The sequence below is a fragment of the Notothenia rossii genome (genome assembly GCF_949606895.1).
Source record: "Notothenia rossii genome assembly, chromosome: 5".
NCBI classification, from domain to species: domain Eukaryota; kingdom Metazoa; phylum Chordata; class Actinopteri; order Perciformes; family Nototheniidae; genus Notothenia; species Notothenia rossii.
Window position 1 is genome coordinate 78,162,330 of NC_136903.1, and position 27,958 is coordinate 78,190,287.

At 40.5% G+C, this 27,958-nt stretch overlaps 2 protein-coding genes across 2 annotated transcripts; one reads left to right on the forward strand and one right to left on the reverse strand.

Moving 5' to 3' along the window:
• LOC307040392 (nanos homolog 3-like) lies at positions 1 to 2,036 on the forward strand. Its single transcript, XM_079683169.1, has one exon. The coding sequence runs from the start codon at positions 103 to 105 to the stop codon at positions 637 to 639; it is 537 nt and encodes a 178-aa protein (XP_079539295.1). The 5' UTR covers positions 1 to 102; the 3' UTR covers positions 640 to 2,036.
• mapkapk2a (MAPK activated protein kinase 2a) lies at positions 873 to 27,685 on the reverse strand. The gene is made up of 10 exons (XM_079683168.1): positions 26,900 to 27,685; positions 13,337 to 13,476; positions 6,876 to 6,940; positions 6,563 to 6,642; positions 5,116 to 5,242; positions 4,915 to 4,990; positions 4,219 to 4,343; positions 3,219 to 3,304; positions 3,013 to 3,093; positions 873 to 2,685 (listed from the first exon to the last, which is right to left on the reverse strand). The coding sequence occupies exons 1-10, from the start codon at positions 27,116 to 27,118 to the stop codon at positions 2,536 to 2,538; spliced, it is 1,149 nt and encodes a 382-aa protein (XP_079539294.1). The 5' UTR covers positions 27,119 to 27,685; the 3' UTR covers positions 873 to 2,535.
• Positions 27,686 to 27,958: the final 273 nt, after the last annotated feature.

Here is a 27,958-nt window from a genome sequence, read left to right on the forward strand (position 1 = left end):
GGTGTGCGTCTCTGATAACCACATGTTGTGTACGCAATTTCGTCCCTCTGTGAGCGCTGTGCCACACACAAGACCCGAAGTTTTTTCCGAAATAACGCTAGAATGGGCCACTTTGAGTCTGGCAGCGACCGTTTCCAGCGCTGGAATGACTACATAAGACTTGTGGACACTGTCAGAGAGATAATCCTGCACACGGCAGCTGGGTCCTACTTGCCGGCCCCCGAAGCTCCGCACCCGGCACAACGTGGCGACATTGGGGCAGACTTCTCGCTGTTAGGCTCTGCGTCTCGTCCACCACCTGATGGGTTGTGGTACTCCACAGACTCCCATCGTGCAATTGGAGCAGACTTCTCGCCGTTTGGCTCTGCGTCTCGTCCACCACCTGTATCTCATTTGAAAACCCTGACTTCACCATTGTCACCTGCGCGCATGTCTTGCAGTTTCTGCGTGCACAACGGCGAGTCCAAGTTGGTGTGCAAATCCCACTGGCTGAAGAACCAGGTCGGAGATGTTATGTGTCCCTACCTGCGGCAGTACGCGTGTCCCCTGTGCGGAGCCACGGGGGCCAAAGCCCACACCAAGCGCTTCTGCCCGATGGTGGACAGAGCGTACGACTGCTTGTACACGATGTACACTTAGACACAAGTCATAAAATAAAATCTAACGCTGTATAAGTAACTTGAACTCATGTCACCTTGGGTTTTTATGGGTTTATTTTCCAAATGTATGGTCATCCATCATTTTTTTAGTACTACAGTACAATGTGCTTTCGAGGCCTTCGATTGTTTTCCTTTTTTAAGAATGTCCTTAAGAATACATTTTTCATACAGACAAAGCATTTCAAAATGCAATAAAATGAGATGACGCTGCAGTTTTGTGTTTTATGTGTTTTTTTAATCCAAAGCTGAAGCAGACAAAAGTATAGCAGGTGGAGCCGGACAGACTTGATGACAAGAAAAAGAAAAACTGACAAACATTTCTGTGCTTCCACTACAAAACAGGTGTTTGGGATGAAAAGAAAAACAAAACATTGTCACAAACATTCAATGAACATTTTTACAGTGAGAGATTTGTATGTGCGATGTGACAGGTAATGTGGATGTGATTTAACTAAGTGAAGTGGACTAAACTGACAACATTAACACAATCATTTCCCATGATCCCAAAGTGAGCTGGAAGCTTCCTGTTGCGTTAACAAGAACATTGAAGAGAAACCAACCATCACACTCGAGTGTGACGACAGCTTGCTGGTGGTATTGTTAGAGATTCTGCCCTGGGACGAGAAGCAGCTCCTAATTACGTTCTACTTCCTTTCAATCTCCCAGGAAAGTTTGACCAGACTTCTTCATTGAGCCTCCTGAAAGTTAAGCTGGCAAAAGTAAAAAGTGATTTCTTAAAGAGCTTTCCCAGTCTGTCTGAACCATGTATTATTCCCTAGAAGAATCGCTACTACTTACATAAACACACACAAACGCTCCTTATTGTTTCTCTCTCCAACACTTCTGCTAACAGAAATCCACACTAAGGAAAAGGTCCAAGCAGTACTTCAAGCTGACCGACATATCTGCATAATATTAACCTGATATATCATCTGCAATGTTATAAATTGGGAAGCATAACATTGGTAAAAGCCTGAACCAAATGGTAGGTAGGGGTTAAAAGTAATTTGCTGCTTTAGATAGTAAGGCCTATGCTAATATGTCCATAAAATCCATGAAAAAATACAGTATTGGTTTGCTCCTCTCTCCTATGAGCTACATGTGGCAGAAAAGTCGGGCCGGTTTCTGTCCTAAACGTTGCGTCCTTCTCTGCCTTATAAACTATGTACCTGAAAAACAAGCGTAGATTAAGGTAGGAGAGCGGGGCCACGAGTGAGGTGCTCTGTCAGAATGGCACACGACCGTTGTGAGTGCATAGGCCTCATGACATTCACAAAGACAAACTGAACCTGACGGACACTCCCACTTCAAGTCCCAGAAATAAGTGACTATTTCAAGCTAATCTGAACTGTCAGGGACAGAGTCCTTACATTCCACTTGTCAGTTCAAAATACATCTGCTAACGTTGCATTTACGATGTAAAAGAAACCTTCCCTTGCTTTTCTTTTTGGGATTTAGCCATTGGATTTAACATTCACAGGTTTGGGGCAAGAGCTGAACGAGGGCTGCTGGGTAAAAGAGAACTACTGCTAATGCTAAGGCTTCATGTCATATCCCAACATTCAAGCCCCTCCGAGTACACAACCTGATATTTGGGAAAGGAGAGGCGAGAGAACTCACCGATTCCCTCTCCTCTCCTTTTCTATATTTCATAATCTCTTTACTGGTGTCAAAATACAGATAAACATCCTCTCTGCCAGAGCAGAGTGGTGGGTTTTGTTAAAATGGTAGAGTAATAAAAACAAACACTCCTACAAAACATTAGAATTTGCCATGAAAAAATAAAACACTGAGATAATCCATGCACTCACATGTCGACAAATTATTGCTTCCTTTTTACAACCTGTGTCTGTATGTGCATGCATGCGTGCATCTTTCAGTGGGCAGCAGACTGGGGGTCCTGCATGGGGTTACTGGCTTTATTCCTCCGTTTCGTTAGCAGTGGGTTTTTCGAGTCCTCAATGGTCTTGATCTTGATTTGCTCGTAGTCAACCCTCATTGTTGCCAAGGCACTGGTCATTTCCTCCTGAAAAATGGATGGAAAGAAGCGCATCAGACCTCTCGCTTTGGACAACTAGAGACTGTGGTTTTTGTATAGACATCATAACACTTCACTTTTTTTCAGCTAGCTGCAGAATCATGGCATGGATGATGATACACATTTCAATTAGGGAAAAGGGGAAATGCTAAGGACAAAGGATAAACCACAACCAGCTGCATCCTGTCAAGACTAACACTAACAAACAGAACATACATTAGTAATACATTGATATTTGAAATGTTTATTAAAGGTATTTTCTGATATACAGCTACAATACAAGAAGCAATGTTGATTCAATGACAAACATCTTACCTTGACATCCTCCCAAGCGTCCTTCTCCTCCTTTAGGACCCGGCTGGTGTGAAGTGGGGTTTGGGGAACTTCCATCGACTGCTTTAGGAAGACACACAGAAACACACCACCATTTTACTTCACTGGATGGATTTCTGCCGGAGCGTTCGAGTTCAATAATGGCAGGAATGTGAGCTGGAAAATGCACAACACAAGTATTTGCTTACATTGATCCACGGGTGATTCATGAACTCTGTGATGGTCATCCTTTGCGTTGGCTCAGTCTTGAGGAGGGTCCTAATCAGCTGTTTAGCTGCAAACACAATCATTGTTTGACATCATTCAAAAAAGAAAATTCATATATAAGGATTAAGTAACTGTTTTAGTGAACTTCAGTAAAACAGTGCATACAAGGTGACGGATCAACAAACAGGTAGAGAGACATAATATCTCTATACATGAGAAATAAACATGATACAGTCTTCAGGTTGGGGTCATCGTATCTATGACCCTTATGTAGGATGTGTGAAAGTGTGGGAGATTCTAGAGGCAAGGCTGCAGCACATTATGTTCTGATTGAGGGTGTGTCATCATTCTTTCATGATAACCCCATGTTTTTTTCTGCTAAAAATGGTGTAATCTTGAACAGTACTGAGAAATCCTACAGTGAAGAAGGCAAAAGCACACACGGAGAGTAATGATGATGACTGTGCTTGAGAAGAGTACTACAGTGCAACACGGCACGTATCCGCAAGTATACCCATACACCCCTCTGTTGGAGGGAGATTTAGGGTCAGTATTATGCCAAATCATCACGTTAGCTTCTCTTTTCTTCATAAAAGCTTTCCCTTACTCAGAAAATAAGACTTCACTTTCAATTGCAGTGAATGTGACCGGTGGTTGTTGATAGGTGCGTGTGAAACATCTGCGTCAGTTTCCATTTCTTGATCAGAAAGTTGACTTCAAAAGCCAGCTGCTTTGGCACATTTAGGTGAAGGCTTAAATAAAGACTTCCTTCGGTAGCTTATGAAACAATACAATTGTAAAATGAATTGGATGTTATATCAGACTTATATAGTATATATGACAGTGTTTCAATGTATACAGCAGGAGCTCCTCTGTTAATAATCTAAATAAAATGTTCTTTGTTGTTATTTCCAGTTTTATGGAAAAAAAGGCCAAGTCAATAGTTTATCACATTTAGTGTACGTATGCATGTGGACTGACCTTCCTCTGACACATCAGACCATTCAGGGTTGGGAAACTCATACTGGCCCATCCTGATCCTCTTCTTCATCCCAGGGGAGATGGCTAGACCATGGTTAGAATAAAAAGGAGGGTATCCACACAAGCTGTTGATAATGCAAATATGAGTTAAAGGTTCCCTATTATAATGTTTTTCATCAATATATTAAAGGTCTCAGATATATACAAAACATGTCTCCGAAGTGTTTGGCTCGAAATACCAAACAGATCATTGCAGCATCCCATAATCCCCTCTGTTTCAAAAGTGCTGATTCTCTGTCTGTTACTTTAGATGAAAATAAGGAGCCCCTCCCCACACCCCTCTGAGAGAGATTTGGTTTAAAAAAACACAATGGTGCTGTAGGAGGAGATTCAGGTGATAAGGTGGGAGGGGGTTACCTTGGTTGGTGATTGGCTAATGGTTACCAAGCCAAACAATCGTTATGACATCATAAAGTGGCCAAAATCTGATCAGCTCATTTTCAGACAGGTTTTTATATCAATGGATCAGGACAAAAAGTGAGCGGATCTTTTTTCCTGAAACGCTCAGAATCTCTTTAGACAGAGGGGACACATGTTTATGTATAAAAGACGTGAAAAAGTGGATTTTGCACAATAGGTGACCTTTAAAGCAACAAGTAAATGATTGTCTAATGTCATGAAAGGGTTCAGACTTACAGGATATACATAATCACACCCAACGACCACATGTCACAGGACTTGTCATATTTCTCTGGGCCCAGAACTTCTGGAGCTGCAGACAGGAAGACATGAATAAAGGGTAAAGCAAGTGTAAATGTGTCCCGGACCATTGGAACTCTTTGTTAATAAGCAACAAGTGGAGCAAGAATGAGAGTTCACACAGAAGCAGATGCTTACCAACATAGTAGGGTGTGTAGCAGGGAGTAGCTAAAGAGTTGTGTGAAGTGGTTTCCTTGGCAAAGCCAAAATCTGTGAGTTTGAGCAGGGCATTGGGCCTCTTGGTAGAATACAGCAGATTCTCTGGCTGCAGGGAGGAAACAGGAAGCAGGCCAGAAGAAAAACAAGTTATTTAGTAGCTATAGCTTTGGAAATCAGTCTAAGCCCCGAGCCGGTTTTTCAGGCCTCAGACTGGAAAATGACATTCCCAGAACAAATGACTATATCTTCACTTTTCAAAGGGGGTAAATTAATAATCTTGTTTTCAAAGCAATGATAAACCTGTGAGTTGGATGTGGAAAAGTCATAATCAATATCTCGTTTTTTTTTATTTTAAAAAGGAAATTCAGATTGAACATAGTAAAAAAAAACTTAAATTATAGTGTCCGTCCAAAAAGAAAAAATTACTTGTAGTGAAAACCACCCTTGAATGATGGGATAGTCTACAAGCTTTAGGAATCCAAACTATAACATACCCTGTAAAAAAACACTTCTGGGATCATTTGGGTGCATTTTCCATATCTCTGACACCTCTTTTTAACCGTTAGAGCCAATAGAATCGAGGGGAAGTTCCTAAAGTCCATCTGAACATTACCCATTGCTGAATGAGTGATGCAAAGCCAGAATGCCCTGGAACCGGAAGCTGTCATACACTCTAGTAGCTACCGTAGCAGCTAATATGAAATCTCCCTTATTGACATAAAAATGGAATGATGCATTATCAGTAATCATTTCAAAGTGACACAGACCCATTGGATTAACCTTCAGCAGCATTTTTGATCTTTTTAATGCCATTGAACACAACTTTGATCAGAAAACCACAAAGTTAAGACGTTTTTAGACGTTTTGGCTCCGTAAAGCTAATTTTGTTGTTTTTGTCGTTTCGCAGCGAGTTCTGATCGCTCAGTGATGATACTTATATTTCTGGAACCTGTGGAATCTCAGCTTGCTAATCAATATCTTGTTTGTGCAGATACGATAAGTAATAAGGGTATTTTAACGTGAGTTCTGTGCTAAGTGTGTTAGCATTTTTTCAGAGCCTTTGTTATGACCCTTATGTTTCGTTTTGCTAAAAATGGTTAATATTGTCTGATAGCTGAGTTTCTTCCCGTTAAGTGGATATGACACATTCATAGTTTATTAAATGTTAAGAAGCCCTCAGACGCTGTTTCTTGCCAGATGTTGTGTAAGGAAGTCTGAAGGAAGGGGCAGGTTTTTTCCCTCTGCGTACTTTCAAATTCTAGCGCACTCGAGCTGGTTTTTCCATTCTTACCTACCCTACCTTTAACTTAACATTACAACACACTTAACTCTGTGGTTGCTGGAATTGCCGTTTCATGAATTGGTCATAAAAAAGCATGGATATTCTTTATTAAGCAACATGATATTACAAAGTTATAACACAAACCTTGACATCTCTGTGGGCAATGTTGATTGCATGCAGGAATTGGATGGCCTCTCCTATGCTCTTCATGATGTCAGAAGCCTCTAACATGAAGAGATAAACAGCCATTTGAACACAGAGATAACAAGTGACTCGAGTGATGGAGTACAAAGGGGTTGCGTTATGTCTGGGGGTTGAAAAAAAACGACTTTATATTTAGCAGGTGTCCGAAGGGGCCTCTTTTATGCCTCTGGGTGTTATGTAGTCATGTCATAAGACACAGCAGAATATTAATAAACGTTTGATTGTTTTAAGTCCACATATGCTGACTTCTTACCTCTCTCTGTGAAGGCCTGGTCTCCTCTGTCCTGGATTCGACTGAAAAGCTCACCACCATCCATGCTGCAAAAAACAAAATCAGGGTCTTTCTAAATAAGTTCATTCACTTCCTATGTACTCATTACCAACTTCAACCTCGGTTTTATTTCATTTTCTTATTTAAATACACAAATGGTCCTTTTAGGGCTGAAATATTATTGATCAACATGCACGTATTTGCATTGAATGGTGCCTGGACTACATGGGAGGTCATCATATGTTGGTGGAGCAGCATTATAGAGTAGTGAAGTAAAAACAGGGCAGAAAAAGGCTCTAGGGTTAAGAGCATATTGCAACATGTGCAAACCGAAACCATTGCACAATAAAAAAAATGTGGGAGAAATAATGGCACGTCATGATGAATGCTTTCTTCTCATAGAGCACTGGCTGAATGAAACGTAGCCCACTCTGCCAGCGGTGCAGTTATTGTCATTCACCCTCCGACTGGTTTGCAGGTAGAGGTGGTCTGTGGTTGACCAACGCCAGAGATCTGAAACCAACTGAATGAGTGCTCCCACCAGACCAGCTCAGCATTCTGCACACTATTCAAAACTCTGCACAGCATCATTACAATCAAGAAGACACCTATTTAAATCGTCAAAATGACTGTATATGAAGTCTTGAGTTAAGGCAGGTTTTGTGAGTTCAAAGTGACCGTGACCGTGACCACTGCATTCTCAATCTGTTCAGCAATGATACCAAGTGCTGAACAGAGAGTTATGTCAACATTCCCACCCGGTCTCTTAGGTCTGCCTCCTCCATCACTCTCAAAGTTTTCCCAGCCCGTCTCTCCTCCATGGGGTCAAGAGCCTTCAGCCGCTCTGCCCCTCACCTCTGGAACTCCCTCCCCCCTGATATTAGAAACATGGACACTATCACCACTTTCCAAACTCACCTCAAAACCCACCTGTTCAGGCAAGCGTATGGCTGACCTGTGCTGCAAGCTGTATGTTTTTAGTAGTTATGTTTTTAAACTGTGTTTTGCTTTTAACTATGTTTGTAAAAATTGTTTTTAACCTTGTTGTACGGCGACCTTGAGTGCCTTGAAAGGCGCCTTATAAAATAAATGCATTATTATTATTATTATGGTTTCTAAACTTGCATGACATGTGCTGTGTGTCTTGATTAAGCAGATTTCAAGGTAGTTACTTTTTTTAATTCCACAAAACCGCTATAATGAAGTTATAATGTTGTTTAATTAATAAAGCCATATTTGTATAGAATACTACAGACAACCGTATGGCTCCCTTATGTAATACCAGGATAATTGCTATTCCCTGATCCACTTGAAGATCACGCACAATTGAATACAATAGAGGTGTTTAGGAGAAACGTACAAGACTAAGAATGAAAGAAAACGTTACTGGCGTTGTCAAATACCAGACTAATGGTTGTTAACCCTGAATTCAATAGGCATGAGACCGAGTGTGAGAGAATCCAACTCAAAGCATTCAATGATAAGTTTCATTTAATCTTTTTGCTCAGTTTGACTGTGCGAGTTTCAGGTTGCACAGTCGTGTGTGTGTGTGTGTGTGTGTGTGTGTGTGTGTGTGTGTGTGTGTGTGTGTGTGTGTGTGTGTCTACATGTGCGAGACCACATAAACGGATTCTCAAGGTATACTTGTGCTAAAGGAGAGAACGGCATCCAAAGACTAAAGCGCTGTGGGACAGCCCTGCAAAACCACAACACGCTTTTAACTTCCCAAAATCAATCACATTTGCCATACTAATAGTATGTCAGGTTGCAATGTGAGAACTGGCGCAGTGGTTTGACATTACTCATGTGGTCAAAGGCAGAGAAACTTGAAGTCTCCTGACTACACCCTGTGTTTCTGAACATGTCTGGCGGTGAAGTGTGAATTCTCAGCAGAATAGATACTTATATCAATGCGTTCTTAAGAGCGCACATCTTGACACCATCACAGCAGAAACCAGTAACACCCTAAAGTTTCAGTCTACATAATGTCGAGTCTCGTGTACCGTGTGAGGACACTGCGTCAGTAAGACTGATGAAATTTGCTAATAAGATATCCTAACGGTTTAGAAAAAGCCCCAATACTCAGCTATTTTTGAGATCGATATCATATGACATACGTACTTTGCATTTCGTAGGTTCTCCTCTCCCCCATATTCTGATCGAGTAAGGTCGTGTGTTAGCTATTTAGTCTGCTGGTGGACAACAGAAGCATCTGGTAGTACTGGGATGAAGCCATCACTGAAGAGATCTGGACACCAATGGATAAGTCTTTTTTGCTAAAGATGACATTATCTACCGAGGGAAACTAGTAAAATGACCTGAAAGTATTACGTGGTTAGCCTCATTCGAAAAGATCTGAGTGCTGCAGAAAATGTGTTTCAAGGTTTATTTTCCAATCTGCCACAGTAAAAGGAGATGATACCTTCCACCAATTGCCTAAAAAGAGTTGTGTACCATCAGGCAACCAATAACATCTTCAGCCACTGTTTAATTGTACAGTATGGATAGTACATTCAAAACATCCTTCTTAGGTGCAATAGACAATTCTCTTAGTCTTTCCATATGTCCTTATCACTTCTCTCCGAGGTGCGCTTGAGCAAGGCACCTAACCTGGAAACTGCTCCCTGGCGCCGGATAACTGGCAGCCTCTCTGCTCTGCCACCTCTCTTATCGGCATGTGGTTGCGTTGGTGCATGTATATCCTCCCTGTGTGTGTAATGTTTGTAAACACAACAGAGTCAAGAAAGAAATGTCTCTGTGAGGGATTCATAAAGTATGGCATCTTCTTCCCTTGAGACATTTTCCAGGTACAGGAAAAGACATGAGACTTATTTGTTTTTCACTATTGTAGCAGAGCCCTGACAAAAGTCCCTCATGGGGACATTTTGGACCCGTGAAAGAAAATGGCAATGTCACAGAAGTTGCACATGGCTTTCTGCAGTCCTCCACAAAGAGAAGAGTTTTCAATGACATGGACTAGAGTGGAAAGGAATTAGAGGATCAAAATGAGGAATTCCAGCAACCACAGAGTTAAGTGTGTTGTAATGTTAAGTTAAAGGTAGGGTAGGTAAGAATGGAGAAACCAACTCGAGTGCGCTAGAATTTGAAAGTACGCAGAGGAAAAAAGCCCGCCCCTTCTTTCAGACTTCCTTACAGAGCCCCTCCTTCAACACACGCGAACGCGCACGCGCACGCGCACATGACCAATGGGGGCACGAGATAAGTTTGTGCACAGATGGAAGGCCATCCAGTTATTTTTGCCAGGCCGGCTCAGATGATTGGTCGTGCTTTTTAGAGTTCCACGGCTTCCACAGATGACATTTTTTTATGTATTTATTGTCAAAGTATTTAACGTATTCATTGCCATCGGGATGTTAAGAGCACTCCATGGAATATAACAAAAAGTGTTTCTGAAGTGAATTACCTACCCTATATAAATAAACATTGATTGATTGATTGATTGACCAAGCCTACCTTTAACACATCTATCCTGTGGTGGTCTCAACTAAATCTGAATATGATACATGTCATTAATTGCAGCACTGCACGATTGAGTTATGCAAACTATCATTAAAGGCTGAAGAGAACCATTATAGTTAAAAGACAAAAAAGAACTACATGCAACATCCCATATCAATTCTTTGACTTCCAATGCCTGTCTGTGACTCTCAGCCCCAATCCAAATGTGGTACTTGAGTGTGCTCTTGAGCACTGCATAGTTATAGTAGCGAAGGACCATCCCTGAAATATCAAACTAATATCAAACTCAACATAGTGTCATTGGGACCCGTTTCAAAACATGGAAGAATACTTAGATATCAGAATATAGGTGACCAGAACCAGGGCCGGCCCGTAGCACTGGCGTTATAGATGTTCGCCTAGGGCGCCAAATCTGGGGAGGCGCTGCGCTGGTAGAAAAACATTTTTGACCGTTGGTGCTCATCCTAATTTTCGGCCTTGATGTAACAACATTCATAATTAAGTAAATGTAACACCCTTTTTTGACCCCGGTTACACTTTTCATTTGCCCTGTACGATGGGCGCACTAAGTGATGAAAATGGGGGATGTTGGCTTATCTGGCGCCCGCAGCTCACAGCCAAAGTGCGAGTGAGCTTGGGAGCGAATGAGGGAGAGAGGGAGGGTGCACCGGTACCGGCGCTGTTGTTATTAGAATCTGGTGCTAGCTGCTCTGACGGATATTAGAAGAAGACGTTTCTACAATAATGTGGAGGGAGAGTCCTCTCCAGTCAGACTGAGAGGCTGATAACTACAGCTCAGTGAGGTAAAGGACTCTGAGTGTTTAGATAGTTAACTTTAGTCGAAGTTATCTCAGTGGGTCTCAAACGGTTTGGTCACAATTTATGTAAACAAATATTTCAAAGGCACTCCTTTATAATTATTGGGATAAAACAGGTTTGAAATCATTTCAATGTATACTATAGGACAGTAAACCAAAAATATTGTTTTAAACTGGAGAGATTAAAAAAAATGCACGAATAAATAAATGTTAATAGGTCAAATAAGATATGAATGAACAACAAAAATTAAATAAGTTACATTTATTTGTTATTGGCTATGGTAGGTTATTGGTTATGTTCACATACTTATTTGATTAATAAAATGTAAACCAATCTTTTTCATATGGGTGTTTAGCGTTGTACCCCCTAGATCTAGTAGTAATTCTGCTTAAAGTGCACCAGATTGAAGCATTTTACTTTAAAGGTCACATGTCATGGCCATTTCCACTGATCTTAATTCCATTGTTGAGGTATACTAAAATAGAAAAATACTGTGCAATTTTCCAAACTCACATTGGTTTCGCATACAGCATCTCTGTAAAGTATGTGTATTCAGCAGTATTCACTTTCTCCACTAAACGGCTCACTGCAGCTCCTCCCCCCCCCCCCCTGCCCCTCCGTGATTTCCTTGTTTAGCGATACACAGCCAAACACAGCCAAACTCAACCTGAACACACACAAAGTCACAGCCGAAATAAAAACAATAAGTGTGGCTTGATATTGACATGTGACCTTTAAAATGTTAAAAAAATCTTCCCGGGGGGGCATACCTCCGGATCCCCCTAGAGGATGTGACGTCCACCCCCCATTCTATTGTGTATTCCTTGGATACTCTATTGATCTTTATCTTTTCTATTGTACGATTCTCTGGATGGGGCGCCAACTCAAATCTCGCCTAGGGCTGCAAATTGTCTAGAGCCGGCCCTGACCAGAACGACTCAATGTGTGCAGTGTCCGGAGACAATCACACTGAATACCTCAGTCTTTAAGTGTTACGTCTCTGTGATATTCAAGGAAATGTTTTGGTTTCATCAGAATTACTTTTCATTATTGACATTTCATGCTATACATCTTCTTAAGGAAACTAGTCATCATTTGCCGCATTTTGCTTGAATGTGTAGGTGGACAAGTCCACTCCCTCCGCACTGTAGTAACCACAGCCCTAATTGCACGTGTCACAAGTGGATTCGGGTTTAGTGGTTTAAAGTGCTAAATATAGAACATTTAAAGGCGAAGAAAACACACCCATCTCATTTAGAAGAAATGGTTCATTTTCTTCTAAAGGTCATACGCTACAGATTTATAATAATGTATGTGACTGCTGATAACAACTAAGATGGGTATTGCTTCAACTTCAGGCTTTCTTGCTCATGACTCCCAAGTCTGGACATAATTGTACTTCTCGGATGTATAGAAGTCATCAGATGGATGTATACAATCTAAAAATGTTACTTTTAATTAGTGCTGCTGAATTAATCGTATTTTAATCGCAATTACAATTTTGTCTTGCAACGATTATGAAAACAACACAATCTAAATAAAAAGATTATTTATTTTGTATTGGTTTTTCAGTTGAATTATACGTAAGGTTCAGGGTAATCAACTGTTAAAAACATAATGTTCCATTTTTTTTTCAATAAATGGATGTTTTGATAACAATTATTGACCCAAATAATCGAGATTATGATTTTTGCCATAATCGAGCACCCCTACTTTTAATACAATCAGAAAAACAGTGGGGTCTGTATTTGAATTCATAATTGTTTTGAAAAGTTCTTACTGCCAAAGAAGCAATAAGTCCAGAACATCCGAAGGAGCCTTGATCATATCTAAGTCGTAGGCTAGTGACAATGAAAGTATCATTAAACATCAATTGTCCACTTTGAATAGAAGGTCATCTTCCCATGCAAACCACTAAAGCCACTGAAGAGATGCTCCAACATAACTTTACAATTCTCCATCAAATCCTCCCATTTACATGTTGTCTTATCAGGAATGCACCACGACAGACATGTGTGATGGCTGAAGTCTCATATGTTACTTCCACATTCACATGGGGTATATATATCTGTCAGGAGGGTCATCGCTGCCCAAATATATCTGCTGGTATTGTATTGTTTGTGTCACTGAGACTGTGCACTCACCACTCCATGACAATAAGCAGGCACTTCCTGGCCTGATAGAGGTTCTCGTAGACATCAATGATGCGCACGATGTTGGCACAAGGTGACGCCCTCCAGTGGAGCTCCACTTCTCTGCGGGCCTTGGCACAATCCTGCAGCATCTGGACAGGGGACATGAAAGGAGGCTGGTTAACTTCAAATAAAAACAAAACAGTTCAATTATAAAACACATTTTAGAAGTACAAAGTACTGTTTAATTGCCTATTTCCTTGGTCAATGTGAAAGAACTGGACACCAGGTCTCATTGTTTGGGTGTGAGGTGTAAATGATGTATTGTACTAAGTGACATGAAACCAATTGCGGACAAACAGGGTGCCATTACTGCTTCCCATCAGTAGGAAACATTAAAGAACATTAAATACCAGGTCCAGTGCTGCCATCATCTGGCAAAATGTTTTAAAGAAGGTGTCGAGTTTTTCAAACTTTGTCTCGTGTGAATGTAGCACCCTCTTTGTGTGTCACTAGGTCATTGCACCACTTTAAACAGTTGTATCATTACACAGATATGTATCCATTTGTTAATGCTACATTAATACTGCCTTAAAGTGTCATTTTACTCTACTAGACACCCGATACCAGGAAGTCAAACATGAGCTTCAGTTGCAGAGAAGTAGGTCTGAAACACTCAGACACTCAAGGACACTCATGAACCCTGGCCTTATGATTCCTACCATGATTCGAGCCTTATTGCATTCAGTATTGCAATGCATCAAACAACACTGCGGCAAAACAAAGTTACCCAGTATAACATTTTTATTAAAAAAAGGATCGGACATAGGATCATGTGTTATGACCTTGCCAGTTGTGAATCACGTAAAATGTAAATGCATGTCAATTGCTGCAGAGATGTCACAGGAAACTAGCCTTTCCCTTTAGAGTAGTAAAGAGATGCTGGGTCGAATATAGGCCTGAACTTCTGACCTATGAGATGCAGCCAAGCGCAAAGAGTAAATATAAGATCATTTAAAGTTTATGAGTAAATAAAAAAGAAGACCATATTGACTACACAGCTAAACAGAGTGTAATGTTAACTTTAACGTAGAAATGCATACAAATGTTGAATGCAAAATCAAAGATGTGATGTTAGATGGAAAGCAGGTCACACTTCTCAAATAAATACGTTCTACTAGTACAAGCACTTTGGATATAAGTTGTGATGTAGGAATGTCAAGTGCGAGTGATTGTTTATAGATGAATAATGAACAATAAAATACCACAAGTAAAAGCCTAAAATATCATTGCCAGTCATTGGACAAATCCAGCCTTGCAGCTTTGACAATGAGCCATGGTCTGTGTTTCTGCTGTCTCACATTCCAGCGCTGCCCACGGTCACAACACGGCAGCGGGCCGCGGTCCAGAGGGCAGCGACTGCAGGGACAGCAGAATGAAGCGTCTGCAAAAAGTACTGCTAGTATGAGCACATGCACATGAAAGGAGCCAGGTGACCGTGATGGAGGTGAATGTCTGGCTCTGCTGAAGTGACTGTTCTTCTGACAGGCAGCAAAAAAGCCATAAACATGTTCATGCGGTTGGTTTGAAAACATCCATGCGAGTGTCTGAAAACTATTTTTTTGTTTGCTGAAAAGGGAAACGGATACCGTGTCCACCCTTTGCATGTGACTGTCTTCTTTTATACATAATGTTGGCAAGGGAAGGCAATACATAATATATATAATATGTCCCTTTTTGATTTTAAGATACTAATTAGGAGAAAAAAGAAACTCCCCAAGAAAGACAAGACAATGTTTAACAGACAAGTCATCAAAGATAACATGCTGTTTTTATACCTCTTATCTGAGTATTGCCACTGACGTCATTTTATATTTCAAACACAATAAGGCTTGTTTTATATACTTGCATCTTACAACAAGCATGTACGCATGAGTGTTGGGTGACTGACCAATAAAAGATGATTATTTGTGTTACCTGGTAGAGTTGGTATAGCATAATGTTGTATTACTCCCTGCTTTATCTCAACAGTGAGCGCAGTTCAACCACCCTTTGGGACTGAACAAATAGAGGCGGGTCTGACTTTCTGCGTCACAACAGAGTGAAACAACTCAATACGACAAGGCCTTTTGGACACGATAACATTTGGCATAGGACAGAGCTGACGCACTGTGCTCCTGCATACTTTCACCTTTCACCCATAACTTTAAAAAAAAAAAAAAAAAGAGAAGCCACAAAAATAATGTGGTAAATATTAGGGCTGGACGATTTTGGGGAAAAAAAATCTAATTGAGATTTTTCTGACAAATATTGCGATTTGCGATATTTGTTTTTAACCGTCCCAACGGAAGTTTATTGTAAAATGTATCAACGTAAATATAAAGTAATGTAAGACATTGAATGATTTCTCTTGTGGTATTATCAGAGTGCTACATGTTAAGGTCGAAGAAACCTCGATCACAAAGACGTTAATAATTGATTGCCAAAACTGACAAATAGGTTGAAAATGAGCTACTCTTTTTATAAACAGAGCAGTTTTAGTAGTTTTCCCAAATATTGTTAAATCTGGAGTATCGCTGTTAAACCATTACACTGACCCACACTCAAGCACATGTATATATGAAATGGTTTGATTAGGAAAGGTTCAGTCATATGACCCAACATAAGGCATAATAGACGTCCATGACCATTGTTTCATTTTTGACCCAATTTGGAGGTAGGCCAAAGAGATCCATGTCAACTCTACTGTTGACATTGGGACAGATGGACATGTGATATCGGAGACACGTGTGTTGCCAGCAGCTTCTTTTCAACTGCCAGCCAGGAGCTTAGCCGGAAGGGCGTGAAGGTCAGGATATCCTCCCAGATCCCCCAAACATTCATTTGAGTCTGGCCTATTGGGGTTGGATTTTTCTGTGGGTTGTTTTGTGATGAAGGGGTATTTTTTTGGAATAAGTTACATTCTAGAGGAGCAACATTAATGTTAGCAACAGAAAAGCCCCAATATTAACCGATTATCTCACCAGAAACCGGAATCTAAAATGTCAATAAAACCAATAACATTCGTGACGTCAAAATATTGATTGATGTTGGAAAGAATAAAGAACACAGATGTTATTCAGCGTCAGTCATCCATCCTGCCCTCTCCTGATGTGAGTCACTGCCTGCAGGTAGCACTGCAGGCAGTGACTCACATCACTGACGACTGTCTCCACTTCACCTGGTTCACTTCTCTACTTCTGTGGGAAGCAGCCTGATAATAAATATAACATGGTTTCCTCTCGTTGCCATTTGTTTAGATAAATGTATTTACTCCATTTGAGGCAGTCTTTTTGCGATGCGTTTATGGTTGATGTTCATATTTAATTCCACCCGTTATGAGACTCTTCAGAAAATGTTACCCCGCTGTCCAACTATTATTGGCCTGAGTCCCAACGGTCATGAGGAACTCAAAGATGCATATATGCATGTTCTGGAAACAAGAACCATGTGCTGAAACTAACATTAGCACATCTAAATATAGCAGACTTCCGTTCACAAACAAAGACTTCACACCGTCCCACATGCGCAATCTATACGCATACGAGATCACACCCCCGTCACCTCTCTGCTGGTGTTTGTGTGACAGCAAAGCCCCTCATCTGCTGTTGGCTTTTTGAGGGTAAACACTGAAGCTTGTGGAGAAAGAGGGAGATGAGGGGGCAGATGGGCACACAATACATTTCCTCCAGCCAACACAAAAGCTCCCCAGCCCAGGGCAGGACAGTGGGAGGCGGGATGGGTGTAAGCTGAAGGAGCACCCATCCTCCACCTGCCGTCTACTCGTAAGCCAAGGAGAAGTTCACGAATCATATGGTGCTATGAGAAAAATATACATGACATGTGGATGGGGCAGTGAAATGTGGAAAGATTATTGAGGGGTGACAGGCTAAGCTTGGCTCAATAGGAAAGCCTCTTAACCTGACAAAAAGGGTTAAACAACAATACACCAGAATGTGTGTGTGTGTGTGTGTGTGTGTGTGTGTGTGTGTGTGTGTGTGTGTGTGTGTGTGTGTGTGTGTGTGTGTGTGTGTGTGTGTGTGTGTGTGTGTGTGTGTGTGTGTGTGTGTGTGTGTGTGTGTGTGTGTGTGTGTGTGTGTGTGTGTGTGTGTGTGTGTGTGTGTGTGTGTGTGTGTATTGTTCGCTTAGTGAGGCAGCAAACATGTTTGTGTTAATGTGACATGCTCTGATTAAAGGCATCTGCTAGGCCTAACAAAACCATCTGATATACGCTTGTGGTGTGTGTGTGTGTGTGTGTGTGTGTGTGTGTGTGTGTGTGTGTGTGTGTGTGTGTGTGTGTGTGTGTGTGTGTGTGCACTGGTATCATCTGTTTGGTGTGCCTGTGTGTTAAATGCATACAAACAACTGCACTCTTTCTTTGGACTAAAAAGGGGAAATATTCTTTTTAGCATGTTTAAGTAATAAAGGTGTAAAACTGTAGGTGAAGGGAATTTAAAATTGTAAAACAGCAATCAATCTATAGACACAAGAGGACACAAAAAGCCTACATTTGCACAGGGCTGCACAAAGTAGGCGTGAACATCACCAATGCATTCAAACTAGTTTTACATTTTTCTACTTTACTGAAAAACTCCTGCTGTATAAAAGTATTGACTACTCACAGACTCTGTATTAAAAAAGCATAGACTCCACATAGTTTGTGCACACGACCCTAGTGAACCATTTGTAATATCTCAGTACAAAAGTACATAGATCTTCAAAACATTCCAGCTGTCAATCATGCAACTGACAAATATGTTTCACAATCAGCATGGACACACCTTTAAAAAAAGAAAAGGACTGCTCCGTGTTTGAAGATCTCACCAGTCAGAATAAAAACACCAGCAGTGCGAGAAATAGACACGTCCAGCTCTCAAGACAGATAGCTAGCTTGTAGATTAGTACCTTTAGCCAGCAGGTGTCATAGTACACAAAGCATTCATTAAGACATTGGGTGGCTGACCGGGGGAAAAGAAGTGAGAGAGTGCGACATTGGTACGACAGACCGAAACAGCTGCCTCACTTCCTGATACAGACGTCAGGGCACCAAGAAGGAGATTGAGGAGTCTTTAAAGAATAACAGCAGGGTTGCTAGAGACAAAGACAGATAGGAATAATGAACAGTTCACTGTAACTAAAGAAGTGAAACAGGGAAAAAGGAATTTGGTATATTTTAGAAGTTCACCTTATGATTCATGGTGTGAATCCCCCACGGTGTCTGATGAAACAGATGATACTTGTGTTTCAGCTGAATGAATACAAACTGACTGGTGTGTAATCAGCTGATTTCAAATAGGAGGTGGTTCACGCTGCCATTCATATTTTGTTACTGCCCGTGGTGCAGTGACACTGACAGAGCCGGTTTAAAAAAACGTTTTTCCTTCAAACACTTGATCAATGGATTTGAAAAAGGTAGCAGGCAGATGATTTTATGGCTTTATGACTGTATTTAACAGCTACAAGGAGAAGCGTTTTTAAAGTGCTATTTTAAAAGGCAGTCCTAATTTAACATACAAATATTTACCTATTGTATTTCCGCCTAGAATCTGAAGACACCACTGTTATAGCAAACTGCCGATAATTAATGTGATTGAGCAACTTTCTATGAACCAAAACCTGATTGTCTACAAATTAGTGTTTTCAGTGTCGGCCCACGTTTATAGAAGTGCAACAGAGAGTGTTAAAAGTTAAATGAATGAATTCTGGAAGTGCGACTAACATTCACTTCCCCTAAACGTTAAAACCATTCACATAACTCAACCATTTTGCTTCCTTATTTGAAATCTGATCATAAGACCAAAGCAGAAAAAAAAACAAATACCGAGAATAGTTTGTGGAGAGGGAGTCCGGCATAAATAAAGTAATAAAAAACAAGGTGATATCTCAAGGATCAATTGAGAGTACCCACAGCCATTCATAAACACTGTTGTTTCAGTACGACAGGATGCTGAATCTGCTTGGAAATTACTCTGTATCAGATACAGTTGGTTACCTTCTGAGTCCATCCATCACTACAACACCACATCCTTCCAAATACACTTCCCCCAACAGAGAAGTTCAATGTGTGGGGGTTGGTAAATACTGCACACAATCACAGGCCATATAAATTGCAATGCAGTTAATCATATTATGTTGAAAAGAGCTTAAAAAAACCAAGATGAATGTTGACCAAAGGAGCTTTAACTTAAGATAATCTGTTTGTTTTTGACCGATGTCTAAAAAATATTTTTACAATAATCTGATAGGAGAAATAAGATGGTACAGCAGTATACAACATTCACAGTTTTGCCATAATAACAATGTCAAATATCACAAACGTATAGCCCGTCCTGTTTATGCATAAGCACTTGTCTGGACAATGGAAGAAAGATGGAAGAAGAATAGAACAAAGAAAAAATAATGTCTTCTCAATCACTAGATCACTTAACAGTCCCTAAAGCCCCGGCCACACGAGGACGATAACAGTCGTATCCGCTACAGTTCACTATCAGATAGATGGTTCGGCCCCATGAGGCCGACATGGAAACGCGGAAAACGAAAACGATAACGGGTCCCAAGGTGGGTAGATCTGCAAACAAAACGCTCTGGGGGGGCAAACGGCAAATGTTTACGCCTATACATCATTTCCTGATACCGTTGAAGCAATAGCCCTGCCTCTCCTGCTCAGAGATCAGCTGCTGGGCTCTCAGAAGAGGGGGAGGAAAAGAGAGGCTCCGTTTTTTATTCTTATATGATTATATAGAGTCATGATTCATTTGTTTTAAAGCTCAATAAATAACAAAGAAGACCATTGACCGGCACTTTTCTAATTTTGTCCAGAAGATTTAAACTTTAACGGATATGTTGACCAGCGAAAAAAAATCTAACTGAAACTCTGCCGCACGGTCCCCTCGTCCCTTGGAAGAGGCGGAGAAGTGGGTGTTTTTCATCTGCTGGTGGACTAACCGGAGAGAATTACAGCAGGAGCAAACGCTTGCCTCGGGGAGGGAGAAAAAGAGCCAAAGCGCCCACAGCGGAGAATAAACAGAAGGGCGACCATGGCAACCATGCGCGGGAAGTCTTCTTCGCTGCTTTTGTGGCAGGAGTACAGCGCCACTTACAGGCCTGGCATATGTACTACAGCGTCTCCAGCACTATCGAGCGGTCTTGTGTGAACGGACACGTTTCTGGTGCCTGTGGACGGAAGACTTTTTTGATAACGATTGCGGTCCGTTTGCGTTATCGTCCTCGTGTGGCTCCAGCTTAAGTCTGTCTAGCTGTAACTACTGGCCAAACAGATACAGGACAATCTCCCTGAAGATAAGGGAAAGTACACATTCCTCTAGACACACACACACACGCACACACGCACACACAATGTGGGTCTCTAAGTCCAGACAATCAGAGTGAGCCTTATATAGGGTTGGGCGTTATGACGAGTTTATCGTTTTATACGATACCGATTGGTGATGATAATTGCCCTCATGACTTTAGGACGACTCAGACATACATTATTTTTTTTTACTTCACACATAAAACAAGTTCCAGTTGAGCAATGTGCCAGTTTGCAAAATCAAATTCAGTAGTGTCTGATTCAAAATAAAACTTTAATTAAGAACATGGTTATCCAAACTACCAATATATCGATGTGTTGGATTGTGTTCTTAAACATTAGCTCTGTCAGTAAATTAGCAATTAGTTATAATTTTCTGCAGCAGCAAATCTTGTGAAAATGTAATTTGCAGAAATAGCGAAGATGACCAGTAAAGTCATAAAGGTCAAACTGTTGATTTTCAACCACAGATAACAATAAATGATTTATTAACTGTATGCTGAGAGCAGTAGATCAGTTGTATAGTGGAATAATGAAGACGTACTCTAATAGCAATGATCAAAAGACATCTTCTAGATGCCACTCTTCTAATGGAACAGTTATTGAGAAACAGAGGAGCAAGTAGAGAACCTCTTCCTTCCTCCCTCCCTCCTTTTCCTTCCTTTCTCTCACCATCTCATGATTGAAGCATGGGCATGGCTCTTCCTCTCCGAGCTAACCTGCAATCCGACACGCTGACACTGTCAATGCTACACTCAGATGTATATTGTGTACTAGAAATCATTTGTTTTAGGACACCATTTAAAATCAAGTTTGGATTTTTCTGTTCAGTAGAAATCCAAGAAAACATTTCAGAAATCAAAACCCCATAAAGAAAAGAGAAAACGCTGCCACTTCAAACTGGCCAGTGTTTCCAGTTCCTCTTTTCTTACCCAACCCTGGGCAGGTGTGTTTATTTCACCACAGTCACTTCCACATCCATATTTCCAACGTCAACGACTCTCAAAATGTGGCTCAACATTTAGTCCTTCCGTCTCTGATTACATCACCTTAACGACATTCACCTAGTTTCTCACCAAACACTTTTACACATACAAGGAATTTTCTTTGGTATCTGGTGGAGCAAACATAAACAATCTAAGAATATAAGTTGCAATATTAGGTCAAAAAATATAAAGATAATACAAAATAAATATTTTAAAGAAACTATTAAGCATTAAATAGAATAAAGACAAGTATTAACACCAAATGTTATGGAGCTTAAAGACGAGAATCTGTTTTCAAAAAATGTGCTTGTCCTTGTTTGCCCCTCCCCCTCTAGTCATAGTTTGTGGAAGAGGCTATTACCTTGAACATGGCAATGTTTCGCAATATACCTCCGCAGCTTATAACATACCGAGGCGGCTCGCCCAAATGAAGTCTGTGTGGGAAACGCTTGAATGCATAAGGAACAGCCAGGCTTTCTCCTCTACATATAATCAACAGATACAGAACAAACGTCAGAGGCGCAGCAGCCTAAAGGAGGGCCTACCATATGTCACTAAGATAATCCCAATGAGTGCACGTTTAGTGTCAATAATTGTACACAAATTAAAGCCAACTACAAACACTTTGGCAACTCAAGAAAATGAACATTGTGAGTCATCATCAAGAGGAAATCTGCTAGAAAATGTTTCCATTGGCATTGGCAAGGTGGGAGGTCCGTAAACAAGAAAATGCAGTGCTTTCTGGAAATAACACACCGCTCAAATTTGACCACAACCAAATGCAACAGTATCCAGTAAGACCGTGTGTCGGGTTCAAGCGCAGGTTAAAAAGGTAGAATTCTTTGGTAATGCAAACTGCATAACTGTGCAGTGTTTTGGCACCTAGTGGATTTATTATTCAAACTGAACTTTCCTTTTTTACCAATATACTGTATCAGCCAAGGCCACAGAAACACACTTCTATGTACTATTTTACTTTAAACTGATTGCTCTCAATAACCTGTTTTGTTGTGTGAATATAATTGTAGTAGTCACTGTAAGATAGATGCCTCTACCCCTTTAAAAGTGTGTGTGTCAGGACACAGATCAATCAGCACAGAAGGGCAGATACTGTAGCTTTGTCACTGACAAAAGCAACAAAGTCAAAAAGTATTCATTATAAATTAAATGTGCATTTCCAGGAATTTCAAAACTTTAGTCTCTTTTGGACTCCATGTCGCTGCCAGTCTCTCTCCCACAACCACAGCACATCTGAGAGACACGCATTATTCAGTTGCACTGTCAGCACAAACAGTTCAACAGACAAATAAAAGTGTTGCAAGGTAGTTTCACCTTGGGCCAGTCTGGCTGAGTCCCTTGTCCTGGCATCGACCTCAAACCTAATGAACACAATAAATGAGAAGGGGGCTGACTCAGCCGACGTCAGCGAAGGGAACAACAAGGACACTTACATTCAGTTGAGGTATCAATCTACTTGGTTACAGTCTGCCTTACAGCAGCAAGACAAGATATTAGAGAAGTCACCACACTACATGCCAATAGTGTAATAAGTGAAGGGTTTCAAGGAAGTAAAAAGAAGCCACAAATGTCTAAGAGGCAGAAGCAACAACTGGTTGGTGCCGTGTCGACAGACAAAACAAAAGCGGGTCCTGTCACACTTTTGCTATTATACCTCCACTAGCTTTTATCAGATCTTTATCTCTTCAGGAAATGTATCGTATGAGCTGTAGTGTACATTTCCCTTTCGGCCTTTTTTCAAATTCATTTGAAATGATAAACTCACCATTATCAGCAATCCTCATCATCAAGGTTCAAGGTTCTTTATTGTCAAACTAACATAGCTACCGAGTGATTATGTCGTTGATAATCTTAGGTGACAGGCTTCTCCAACAATGCAACACAATAATACAGATAAGCAGACAATATTAAAGTATATTAAAGTATATTATATTAAAAGTAATACAAAAGAAAAATAGTTCTAAAAAAAGGCTTATACTTATCTATAGGTTCATATTCTGCACAAAGGGATACCATAGCCCTAGAAATTAAGCGAATGCAGGGTGGAATCATAAACAATAAATACTTTCTCAAGTATCCCCATATTTCCTGATCTGACACTGCCTTTGAGACCAAAATCAAAGTTTCTAAAAGCAGCACTGATTTTCACAAAACATACTCAGTTCCACAAATACTGAGCACATAGCTTTGTACACATAGTTTCAAGCCACAATTGAAAGTGATACGACAAATCACATATATCAAAATTGGCCAAATATTATAAGACAGTTTGAGTGCAGAGTTAAACCCAGCGCTTTATTCTATCAGCCAAATAATGAAAGCCATTAAAACACTGTACATGTATGAGGCAAGGACATTTGGGGATTTATTTTTCTAAATTGTAGCGTGTAATATGATAATTTAGCCAAAACATAAATACCAAAAAGTTGCTATATCATCCACACTCTTCTCCATGTTAATTGTTTCTCCTGTTTTCTAGGGAGTCAGTGAAGAGACTTTTAAACTTCTCTATGACAGAGTTAGCACCGTAGCCAGATAGAGTCAAACCAACGTCTAATACAGGTTGAGCAGGAGGGAGATTATATCAGTTAATACAAAAACAGTATCCCGCGTTGACCCATTTATTTTGTCACAGTTCTTACGGTCATGGTTCACTGTAATTATAATGTATGGATGATTTGGGTTGCAAAATTCCGGGAATTTTTAAAGATGGAAACTTTCCACGGGAATTAACGGGGAATTTTCTAAATTGAAGGTTGGCTCTTCATAGGGAACTTAAATATAGTTGGGGAAAGTATATTTTAGCATAATCTTGACTAAAACAAACAGATGCCATTCAAGTACACTTGAATATCCATAGCCATAGCACACTGCTTACTGCATGGCTATTGAGACCACACCCCCTACAGGCACTGTGCATTCCTCCATCACATGCACAGATGATATCTAGAAGATTGGATCAGACTTTTGAGCCCAAAGCACAAGACAAATGAAGCCACACATTTGAGCCTTGAGGACTACACAAAGTGAAGTAAGTTTTGATGATATTATGGGGTAATATATTTATTTAATTTTTAAATTGCAAATATCACACACAAATGTATTGATCTAGTAGTGTTTCTCAAGCTTTTTCATACCAAGGACCACTTAACCAATAAAGAAAACACTCGCGGACCACCTAACTCCCCAAATATCCAAAATCACAGTTTTTCTAGAACAGATTACAAATCGCCTGAAAATGGTACAAACAAGTGGCAACATGTGTGACGAAGGCGTTGCGCTGGGCTATATCATGCAATCGAAAGTGAGACTTAAGCTCGCTCGCGGAGATACTCCCGCGAGAGTGCGGAAAACTTAAATTAATGTATTTATTTCAAATATGGAATATCTCCAAAATTCCCCAGCTTAACTTCCCATGGAAATGTACCGGAAACTTTCCGGAAATGTTCCGCCCCTTTGAAACCCTATGGATGATATGTTAAATGTTTTGAAATGTTTTCTCCTCGTATATTTTTTGGGCCTTAAAGATTCCGGACATTTAAGCCAGGCTGAAATGTAAGATATGTCTAAGGTGTGTGGCTACCTGCAAAGGAATTAAAAAAGATGTGTAGGGTGTTCAATCCTTGCTTTAAAAGACCCTGAAGGTAAAATGTTTGCGACTCTAAAAAATGTGGGCAGTTATAACAGCTCACAATTCAGCGATATTGCTTTGGATTTGTACCAAACCTTTGTTGGCGTTGATGTGCGGTTGGAGAGCTCTTTAGTTGCAATATCCATGTCTACCAGAAATAATAGCATGTTACACTGACTAGATGGAATAAAAGCTGTACCAAACACAACTTTCAAAAAAAGCACTAATAGTGTCCGAAGAACCGCAGAAGCCATGTGAATAGAGACTTGACAACGCACGACAACACATCAACAACTGACAGGTTTGTGTGTGGGATCATGTTTAAATCAAACACAAACAGAAAGCGGTGACCCGGTTATTTAGAGTGAATTTCAATTTGAACCACAGCACAGGATGTTCCCATGGTGTGTGCTGTTCACTTGGGGGAGATTTTGTGCAACACCAACAACCTTTATAAAAGAATCCCTTCTATCATAATGAAGAAAGTGAATTGGGCTTTAATAATAAACTTCTTCATTGGGTCATATTTTGGTAACCAGTGTGTGTATAGCTGTTGTGGCGTTTGTCCTTTATCAATCATTGACCGATACAGAGGTTTAACTCCAGTTGTAGTTCCTGACAATGCAGGGTGACATTACAACCCCCCCCTAAGCTGTTTGTAATAAACAGGACACAGGAGAGTACCTACTTGTAAATCCAAGGATGAAACTACAAAACTATATTTGTTTATCACATGGTTAAATCATCACACTCAATGGTGGATGATCAAAACAACTACAATTGAAAAGCTTGAGAAACAGTTTCAACATCACATATCCGCCTCTGGACTCCACTGATCACAACACTTTGACACATGATAAGATTTAACAAATCACTGCTTAGAAGGTGAAAGAAATACTCAACTTAGACTATGAAAATCCATTTAATCCTATATAAGGGGTTTAAATCACAGACGACTTCATTAACAAAAAAATCTCTTTCTGAGCGGAGGGTGATTATATCAGTTGAGAGAAAATAATACCATTAAAAACTGCATTCTGCTTTGATCCATTAAGACAAGACCCTGAACTATTCATACAGTCATGGTTCACTGTCAATATCATTTGTGTATGACAGTTAAAGTTATCAAACGGGGATGATAAAAAGATGGGGAGAACAATACTTGTATCACAATGACCCATAAGGACAACAAAAACATCACAAAAAAATGTTATCCTAATCTGCAAATAATGTTCTCCAGTCAGTATATAAAAACGTAAGAAAAGGGTTTTAGGATGACGTCAAGTTGTGTCTTCAACCAATAATGTGAATGTATTCTTAAAACATAAAAAAATAAATAAAAATGAATTAATCCGCTATTAAAATAGTTGTTGCCAATACATGTTTTGTCAATGGTCTAATTGATCAATCAATATTTCCAGGTCTTATTAACTCTTTCGTGAAACTCAACATGAATGTGTGTAGCTGGTGACATTTGGATTAGACCCACATTTGGACAACAAACCTGCTGTATTTCAACTTGCTGTCCCTCAGTTTTACACACTTAACATTATAGCTTTCTGACCCACATTTTCCCAAATATAACTCACCTTCAGCGCATACTTGTCTCCAGTCTTCTTTTGGAAGATTTCAAGCACCTTGCCATTGATGCCCAGCCCCAGCACCTGGCTGGTCACCTTGTAGTCGTCTGTGATGGCATTCTTCTTGATCTGTAAGGAGGGTCTCGCGTTGAATGGGAGGAACTGGCCCGGGTTCTGCTGCCCCGCCGGGTTGGGAAACAGTGGCTGGTTCTGTGCGTTGGATAGCATGCTTTTGGTTTGGGCTGAGAGGCGAACAACAGCCACTTCTTAACAACACTTCTGTATTTTTCCTTATAATTACAGAACGAGTGTTCTTTCTGGGTTAGCTGGCCTCCGGTGCTCACGGTGTAGAAGCCAGGCCCGAGATACAACAGGCAGTAGTTCTGACGTTACAGGTTAACAAAGTCACTTGGTTAGCCGATTAAATGCTAAGTTAGCTAGCTGTTAGCATGCTAGCTTGATCCTATTCTTGACCTGTGATTCTCGGCTAACAACTCAGCTATCGGTTAGCTTATCCATCTCCGGTGGTGTCCGCCGTCCACCGGTTCCTCAAAGAGCACTTCAGGAACTTTTCTAAAACAGCCCATAAATCGGCGACAGGACTGGGTTTCTAAATTAGAAAGGTAGAAGCTTACGAGTGAAGTAAAAAAAAACGACGAAAACACTTAACGAAAGACAGACAACAGGGGGAAAACTCCGACAGTAGCAGTAGCACGCCAAACACACAGTTCACTTTCCGACGGACAGACACCCAGCAGGTTTTACTGCTGACGTCATGGCCGGGGCTTTTTCGGCGCTTAAAGGAGAAGTACGACAGAGGAAGTGTTTATAACAGAGCCACTCAGCGAGGCACCAAGACAGGGAGCTAGTTAAACATGACAAAAAGTTATGTGCTGATTGACGCAATGCAGCCAAAAGTAACCAGCACTAAGTCACCTTTATATTCTTTCAAGAAAACGAAATGTTGTCCTAAATCAGATCTCACTTACCATTGTCTTTCGGTCAAGGAGCCCTTCACAAGACAACAGTCTCCTGATCAATGAACTTTGTTCTGTGAAATAATTTATT